Source organism: Notothenia coriiceps, unplaced genomic scaffold (genome assembly GCF_000735185.1).
Source record: "Notothenia coriiceps isolate Sejong01 unplaced genomic scaffold, NC01 NC01_scaffold00026424, whole genome shotgun sequence".
In the NCBI taxonomy this organism is placed as follows: domain Eukaryota; kingdom Metazoa; phylum Chordata; class Actinopteri; order Perciformes; family Nototheniidae; genus Notothenia; species Notothenia coriiceps.
Window position 1 is genome coordinate 3080064 of NW_011359125.1, and position 9729 is coordinate 3089792.

Below are 9729 nucleotides of genomic sequence, written 5' to 3' on the forward strand. Positions count from 1 at the left end.
GGGGGGGGGGGGAGAGAGAGAGATAAAGAGAGAGAGAGAGAGATGAAGGATAAAGAGAGAGAGAGAGAGAGAGAGAGAGAGAGAAAGGATAAAGAGAGAGAGAGAAAGGATAAAGAGAGAGAGAGAGAGAGATAAAGGATAAAGAGAGAGAGAGAGAGAGAGAGAAAGACAGACATGGAGAGAAGCCCAGCCAGAGGATAGAAGAAGACAGGAGGAAGTTTAACCCTTGCAAAGCCCTGCTGACTGACAAAGGAAGGGAGAGGCAGGAGATGTTTTTCAACACATATGGTCACATTCCTTTTCCTGCTGCAGTAGCTCCATAAAGATGTTACTACACAACAGGGCAACAAAGACAAAGCTCTGTGATTGGTCAGCTTTGGTTATTTTGTGTTTTTTCTGACATGTTTCTAATAGAGATACGTGATGTTCTTTTTTTTTCTTTCTAGAAAAAACATTTTAAAGCGTGCACCTCCTCCACCCCATGATCTCCTATATCACCCGAGCCATGACATAATGTAAACACCATAACTTTGGGTGTAAAATGAGCGCATGACACAGATTGGTGGCGTGCAACACATCCATCAAATGTCACAGCGGCACAATGACTATCAACGGGTTAAATCCTATGCCGAACTATAAATCAATTATTGTGCCGGAGTCATTTACAGCGCGACTGCCAGGACACCTCGATGTAGAGGCATAAATCCGGCTTAAGCCTTTTTTCCCCCCTCTGCTGTCTTATTAGGGAGCGATGCGATGCGGCCCTGGGCAGGTTGATTTTTAAGCAGCTCGAGAAAGGTCACTACGGCCTGGTACTAATAACACACACATAATGCAAAACCCTTTTTATAAACTAACAGGGAAAGATCTACATACAGGAGCTGATGGAAGAGAACGAGAAACACACTATGTTATCTTCATTTAGTTCTTGTTTCTTTCTTTGTTGTACATTTTAACATGTTGTTTAACAAGCACTTTAATTGAGGATGTCTAAAGCAACTAAACAAGAAAGTGCAGGGCCCTTTTTTAAATGCTGCCGAGTCGGCTAAATGTTTTGGCCCTGGATACTCCTCCTGTGCTCGCTGATGTGTGCAGCTGCTTTGCTGACAGACCTTCTTTTGTTATTTAATTAAAGTGGATAGAATCATATTGTTTTATAAAAAGGTCCCGCATGTATTTTGTTGATACAAGCCGCTATTGAATTAAGCAGAACTGAATCACGGTGAATTGAATTATGATAATGCCCTTACCCTTCGGTTTTACACACACAACCCCTAGCTGGTTTTACGGCTACATAATCACTTAACCTTTTATATGGCTTAGCCTGTATTTTCGCAGTTGGTAGTGTGTATAAATGTGTGTGAGTCTTGAACACACGTGGTTAACACACACACTGTTCATGCTAATTGAAGGGAGAGCGAGAGGGAGGCAAAAAAAAAAAAAAAGGACTAATCCTTCCAAATGATTGGAGCCATGTTGTCAAGGGCAAGATCCGTCTGTTTGACACAGGAGCTAAGACAGGGAGAGCGGAGCGTGAAGAGAAAATGAGTGAAAGGGAGACAGAGGTATAACGAGAGGAAAGGTAAAGGGAGTAAAACGCAGCGGGAGAGGAGTCAAAGGAAGCATGCCGGGTGCCAACAGAGAATTGAATGAGGAGGAGAGTAGAGGAAGAGTGATAGAACAAACACTACTAGTGAGTAAGTGAGGCTGAAGTTCGTATTGGCAGGCAGTCACTCTCATTGGGATTCATTGTTGGTTTACTGGACAATTCGAGCCACTCTGAAAACCCAAAGCACAAGCCTGAGTCTGCATCAGCAGCAGCGCATTACAATTACAACAACAACAACAACAACAACAACAACAACACTGCAGAGTAGGGCTGCTCGATTATGGCAAAAATCATAATCTCGATTATTTGGGTCAATAATTGTAATTGCGATTATTAAATGTGATTATTCATTGACTTTGAAAACATCCATTTATTGGAGAAAAAAAAATGTGAAAAGTATGTTTTTAACAGTTGATTAACCTGAACTTTAAGTATAATTCAAATGGAAAAAAAAAAAAAAAAAAATTATTAAAAAAAAACAGAGAGGTTAATTAATAACAAACAAAATAATCGTTTTATTTTGATTACGTTGTTTTCGTAATTGTTGCAAGCCATAATCGTAATCGCGATTAAAATACGATTAATTGAGCAGCCCTACTGCAGAGAGGGTTGGCATTCAACAGGAAGGAAAAGGAAGGGGAGGAAATGGGAGAAAAGACCGAAAGGAAGCAAATAGAGGAAAAGGCATAGATGAAGAGCCTCAGAATACAGATGCTTCTGACTAGCTAATGTGATCAAACAAATGCCAGCTTTCTGACGACTAAAGCCACCTCTGCCCTCTCCCTTCCATCTCCTCATCTTTTTTCACTTTGTGGGGTTGCTTGGAACCGGTTAAGTGCCATGAAGAGGGAGGCAGGCTTTCACAGCCCCTAGCCAGCACTACTAAATATAGCAGGAGTCGCAGCAGGCCAAAACACAATCATTACTCTCCCAGACACATTGGATGGAGGAAAGGAGAGGAGAGGAAAGTCAAAGGAAGAGCACAGAGTAGGCAAAGCAGAGGAGGAAACCAGCCATAAAGAGAAAGGGGAGGAGGAAGACAAGAAAGTCACAGGAGTAGTTAGGAGAGATCATCGAGAAGAAGATAAAGAGAGGATGTGACGGGTGGGTTATGAAAATAAGAGCCAAGAGAGAGGAGGGTTTAAAATGGGCAACAAGCACGCTTCACCTCGAGCCTATTTCTAAAGAGTATTCCATGGTATCTCCAGTTGAACCACAGCTAATGCACACCAGCCACTGGAGTTTCCCTGCTGTCGCTTCTCCCACTCTCCCCTTGGGAAGCTGTTTTCTTTTCTTCCATTCCCTTTATCTTTGAATATTATCGCATGTTGGGTCTTTAAATCTCCGTTACAGGTGCTGCTGCCGGTACAGTACCTGTTTGCGCAGCTCCTCAGCAGCTCTCCTGGATGACATCCCGTTGGAGGAGCCTCTGCTGCTGGCCAGGGCCTGCTCCCGCGCCTGCTCCCGCGCCTCCGCCCGCTCACTGCGCTCCCTCAGGAGGGGCGGGGGTGGTGGAGGAGGAGGTGGCAGTGGCGGGGCCGGCGCTTCCCTCCCGTAAGATCCTCCCTTAGGCCTCGGACTCTCCCTGGTTCCTGCTTTACCGTGGCTGTGGAAAACTGTAAAGGAACAACAGGGGAGTTAGGGTGTGTTGCTTTTGATTATTGAGTGAGAGCAGGAATCTCTAATTAGCTTTAAGTGGGTTTTCGTATACAAGAAATTAGATTCGAAATAGGCTTGAAAATGTATTAGAAAATAGGAAAATTGCAGTTTTTTCAGAGATAGATGAGGTTGGAACATCGTAATGTTCCTTGAAAATGCAATCAATGTTGAAGCTAACGGCTTACATTTTCCATTCGATATACAAAATAGGTGTGTGTTCAAGTATTTCCTGAAGATAAAGAAGAGACCTTAGTTTATGTGTCTGCGAAGAGTCTTTTTTTAAAGAAAAATGTATTTATTTATTATTTATTCTACTAAAATCATACAAAAACAAAAACGTATAATTCATACACACAAATGAACAAAATTAGTAGAAGCGGGAGGGCTGAACCATAGCTTATGGGGAGTAGCCCTCCCGTGCATCATCATTAGTATCATAATGGCATTTATTTTGTCAAAAACGTATAGAAATTAAGGAGTACAAAGAAATAAAGAAAACTAATGAAAACTGGAAAAAAAAATAAAATAAAATAAAAGTTAGGGCAAGAAAAAAGTAAATGCATATATAAGTAATACTGGGAATATCCAATACTTGTTAGCTGGAGTAATCTGCAAATATGATTGTTTTTACTTTAGTGAAGTAAGGCTTTGCATAAGTCAATGTTGAGATTAAGGAATATATTATTTAGTATATGTACACATTTTATATGTGTATATATTTGTTTTTAAGTACTGCAAACTAGTTCCTAATGTACACAAGTCCAAAATAAATAAATAAATGCAAACATTAAGCCACTGTAGAGAAAGCAGGAGTGGAAAGTTCCTATCAGGTATCAAGGCAAACATACTCTAGGACATCTTTTAGGATTTGTCAGGCTACCGTCCACCTATGCCAGTGCCAATATGTGGACATAGGTCTCAATACCCCCCTGTAGTGCAGAATGTCATATTACCCCTGATCACCGAACCACAACCACCAAGTGGAAAGGCCCGCACATACATCGGAGCGACAGGGTTTTGGCTAACATATAGACCAATCAGTGAAATATGCATGATTTAAGGTGTGGATGAAAAGGTCTTTATACTACATGTCAATGAACCTGTTCAAAATGGAGGTGGACTGCATGAGCCCCCTGGGATGATGCTAAACGAGTCAAACGGGAGCGACGCAATTAACATACATATTCAATAGCTCTCTCTTCAGCTTGCATGAGGCTCAATTTAAAGTTTCATGGCCTCCTAATATCAACAGGCTGCATGGAAAGAATGACAGGAGGCCACAGCACAAACACACACAGCATTTACAGCAATGCACAACACAGACAGTATGCTCTAAAATCAAGGCACATGTTGTTAGATGATGTGTGTGTGCATTTTGGTTGCTTTCATTATCTGCAGAAGTGTGTATGTGCTATACTGAAAGGTGTGTATCCAATCATAACCTGAAGTGAAAGTCTGCAAGTCTCTGAGGCTCCAGGCTCCATAAAAAACCAGAGAAATCCTGACATTTTGAGGAGTGAGCTAAGCAAGAAACTGAGCCCAATAAAAGCGCTTTAATGTAGCTGTGTCAATATGGCACATGGCCGAGTGGGAGAGAGAAACGGAGAGCTGATGAATCGCCTGCAATGTCGGGCCTTCCTGCCTCTCTTTAGCTCCTAGAATAAAATCTTTCCCTCTCCTCTACTAATTATATTTCTTCTTTTTCTCAGCCCTCCCTCCCCTCCTCTCCTCATCCTCCCTAAGAGCCTATATAACTCTGTTCCTGCTGGAGAGTGGCCCAAAGCTGCATATTAAAGTGTCACGTTTGACACCGATCTTAAAACCCACTAAATGTACGGAGGTGTGTGTTTGACTCTTTGTGTGTGTCTGATACAGCACACACACTTTCTCTACACAAGGACCCAGTCTTGACCGTGTGTGCACACCTATGTGTGAAAACGTCCTTCTCAGTGTCCTTAACCCCTTCATCTCTATTGTCCCCTACAAAGTCTATCTGCCTTTTCCCCCTCTTATCTATGTGTTTAGCATATCACAGTGAAGGCTCCGAGCTGCTTTGCAAACAGTGTTTGTATACGAGATAAGAAAGCAGACCATTCTGTCCTTATGCACACCACAAGCCTGGATTTGTTCAGACAGGTTTCAAAATCCTATTGTTTGTGCTGCTTATACAGATATACCTGTTTGATGTACAGTTTAGTTTAAGCTGCAGTTACAGATGCTCATGAAGAATAAGAGAGAACATTCAATCCGTCTGTGTTTTGTGGTGTCAGTGAACTATTCAAACGGTAGCACACAGATCCCCCAAGAGTTCAGTTCAAGCTATGGACCTCCCTCTCCCCTTTCTCTCTTACTCCCAGCAGCCGCCCTCCTCCTCCACATTCCACTTAAGAGGATGACAGAGGAAAGAGATGAGCAAAGCGTTCACCTTTTGAACCTTACTGCCGGCGATTCTACAGACTGAGGATGGGAAGTGAGAGAGTAAGGGGGGGGAAAAGGAGGAACCATGAAATCCAGTAGTTGTTTTGAGGGGAAACGCTTGGCTGGAAGGATTGTGTCCCCCCGACGTCAGCCAAGAGTGAGGGCCCTAGAAGTCAGATGTTCTTAATGTAGAATCCTTATTTAATTGTTGGCATTAAAACGATGCAGCTTACTTGTTTTCATACTCGTGTAAACTGGGATTGGGAGTGGGTCTGTTCTCATGGGCTCAGTTGCATGCATGCAATCTCCAAAATGTTCCGCACAAGTGTGTGTATGTGTATTCATCCAAAGGTCTACGTGCCCCAAGGGGTGGAGTATGCTGTCAGTGCGCTGTGCATGTGTCGGGGGCCCCTGCCAGCTGTTACAGTGTGCATAAACACTTTGTTAGGGCTTAGCAAGCTAAGTGTTAATTGGGGTGGAAAGACTTGATGTGCTGCTCTGCTCTCCCATGTGACTAGCCCTGTCTCTGCAGAGGAAAACAAGAGTGCAAACTTAGGAATTGTCTCACGTTCACGCAGAAAATAGCGCTACTACTCTGTCCCGTGACTGATTCTGTTTACGGCCTGGGTTTTTCCTCTTCCTCCGTGGAACTTCTCCATCTTTTACCTTCTCCAACTCATTTTCTCTCTGTCCATTCCTCGTTAGTTATTAACTCAACTCCCTCTTCATCTATCTCATTCTCTTAGAGTGCCCTATATATATTTCCTCTTACCTCACCTTCAACCCTACGCAATGCACTTCTTTTATTTCGCTCCGTCCTTCATCTCTTTGGATGGTAAACACAGGCAGCATATGTGAGGCCTATTAGACCCAACAGTCTGCCTCTGCTCATATTCCTGAATACATTTCCCATCAAGCCCTTGGAAATGTACGAAAGGACGTCACTCTTTACATGCTTATGCCCAGGCGTTAGTCCGGTCCTTACCATGCCCGTTGAGCGGCTGCCTGCCGGGGAGCTTGCCCTTGCGGGGGGTGGAGTGGCAGGAAGAGGTGGCCTCGGCCTGGCTGTAGCTTCCCCAACCATGAGAGTAAATCCCACCGTTCCTCACTTCCTCCACCTCCTCGCCTTCATCATCCTCCAGGTCCTCCTCCTCCTGGGAGCTTCCAAAGTAGGCCATGTTGCTGGGCAGGGCCGCTGAACCTGAGTGCAGAGAGAGAGAGACACAGAGAGGTTAATTAATAATAAAGAGGTAGGTGGGGGGAGGAGGGGAGGAAAGGACAAATAAATCACAATTTCAATAAAGAAAAAAGCACTGAAAAACAGAGATATACTGTTTTACTGTATATGAAAAATCAACTGCCTTTTTTTGGAATGCACCAGCTTTCCATGCTTGTTAAAAACAATATGTTTTTCATTCTAATCTCTGAAATGACAGTTGAATCAACATCAATGTGTGAGTGGTGAAATATTAATGTTAGAATAGAAGTTGCTCAAGCATTTGTGAATAATGGGAATTGTGCTGCTGTTTCTTTCATCTGTTATTATCCCAGCTGGTGGCCTATTGATGCTTTGTAAACCGCTCTGCACACAACGGCACCATTGTTACATTCACAAACTACACACACACACACACACACACACACACACACACACACACACACACACACACACACACACACACACACACACACACACACACACACACACACACACACACACACACACACACACACACACACACACACACACACACACACACACACACACACACACACACACACACACACACACACACACACACACACACACACACCACAATGTTAAAATGATTTGTAAAGCGATGACAGTTTTACTACAACAAAATACCTACTGTTTCTGAATGAGAATAAACCTCTTTTGTCTTCCAAAGCTCTTCTTACAATGTGAATATATAGATTTAACATTCATCTACTAACAATGACCTGTGACTGTTTACCGTCCTGTACATTTCTCCTGTGACAATGCTTTGCAAATGTAATTCCAAGACAATAATGATAATAAATGTAGTGGTGGTTTTCACAATATGACTGGTATAACTATGCACCGTAAAGAAGGAAAGGGGGGGGGGGTGATGCAACATATGTTTAAAGCTAGAAGCTTAAGCAATGTGAGCATGAAACAGGTCACCTTTCCAAAGAGAATCTCCATCTTGACAGTTTTATTGAGACATATACACCATACATGTGCTCTGATATCTAACTCTGTAAGAGGGTGACTTTAGAAAACCAAAGAGTAATTGCGGAGCTAATCCCAAATCTGCTGCCTTCACTCTTCCAAACAGGATTACTGTCAATCTCTCCCACTATTTGGGAAGAAAGTCAGAGTTCGTTTTTCATCACACTCAATCACTTTCTTTGTCATCTCTGAGAAGTCTAGCTCAATACGTGCTGGAAAGAAGTAAATGGTGTTTGGCAGCAGATAGCCTATAATGTTACCTCAGTTAGCTGGATGTAGACACACACTCTCATAAAAGGCCATAAAGCCCAAAGCTATGTTATTAAATCTCATAATGTTGCACTCGTAAATCAGGTTGCAAACAGCTGGCCCTCTCTTATAGGTGCAGGAATAAAAACTAAGACGGGCTTGTAGAGAGTAGCTTTAGCAACAGGCACTTTATGTTTGGAAAGATATATAAATATATGTACACACAGGCACAGTTGTATATCATTTCGGATTTTCATTGTGCTGCATCATGCCTCTGTGTGCTTCCAGAAGACTCGTAAACATGTTCCAGTAATATGCTCCAGCAAACCCTGTGGTTTTTGGCCCGCAGTGTAAAAAGGGCATTAATGGAAAGCAATGCACGATTATATGTCAATTAAAATGATGTTAAGCCTCTGAAAAATAGGCTGAATTTAACTAGCTTGCATTAAGCTATACAGAGCACTTTACATTACACAGTGAATTAAGCCTAGCCAATTATTTAATTAGCACTCTTGTTATAGAGGGCACTTAATACTTATCTGAGATTCAACACATTTGTTATTGTGTACATTATAAAGTTGCTTAATAAAAGTATAACAAGTCATACACCAAAATAATTCAATTAAACAAAAAGGCACTCATCTTATAAAGAAGATAAAGCATGTTGGAAATTAGCACTTTCATGTCAATAGGTCCCTATTTGGACAATATGTTTTAGATTGGAGAGATTCATGCATTAATAAATGTTAAAAAAGGGATATTTTGTCCAAAATGTGTGCAAAATGTAAGACAAATACAAGTACACTGTAAGTGGACAATGGAGCTGTGTGTGTGTGTGTGTGTGTGTGTGTGTGTGAACCTACTTAAACCCTGAATGAGAGTGTGTTTTCCCTATTGACAGAAGATTGGACATAATAGAAAGCTTAACTGATGCAGTCTGTTAAATGCTTAAGAGATTAACATTGCTCAGTTATGTATTGTGATGTTAAAAATGTCTATCGAAATAAAAATAGAAAGCAAGAGTTCTTAAGGGATCACTGAAGACCACCAACACACTTCTGTAAATCAACTTCTTAAAATCAGTATTTTTCAAAGTGGGGGGCCACCAGGGGGGTCACGCAAAGTTTGAGGGAAAGGGGAAGTTAATTTAAAAAAAAAAAATTGTTATAAAGAGAGATGTTATTAATAACTGCATATCTATCAATCTATGTGTCCTTTGATGCCAATCTTTTAATATTTTGTATTTATTAATATTTTATTTGTTTTTAAATCACACGACTGCCCTTCAAGCCAATCAGAATCGAGCTGCCGCTACTGAGAGTGAAACTGATTATCTGCTCAGCTTTTGGAGCAAGTGAGAGCTAGTGAATATTTCGCTCTGCAGCTGGATGAGAGCACGGATGTAGCAAATATTGATGTTTATATATGAATATAAATATGTTTATAGTTAATATTACTGTTGAATATTATATATAATATTATTAAGGCATTAGTAGCTTTCAAAAATGCTAAAAATATATGTTAATTGTTCATACTACTGTTCAAAATTATATAATATTATAAAGACAGAAATCACTTT

General features: G+C 41.4%; 1 protein-coding gene across 2 annotated transcripts in view; it reads right to left on the bottom strand.

The window, feature by feature from the left end:
* Positions 1 to 9729, bottom strand: part of jarid2b (jumonji and AT-rich interaction domain containing 2b) — a 101786-nt gene that overhangs the window by 17878 nt on the left and 74179 nt on the right. For both annotated transcript variants that reach the window (XM_010784700.1, XM_010784699.1), the window contains exons 5-6: positions 6672 to 6887; positions 2984 to 3225 (exon numbers count right to left, since the gene is read on the bottom strand). In XM_010784700.1, the coding sequence (XP_010783002.1) occupies positions 2984 to 3225; positions 6672 to 6887 (458 nt within the window). The remainder of the gene's footprint in view (positions 1 to 2983; positions 3226 to 6671; positions 6888 to 9729) is intronic.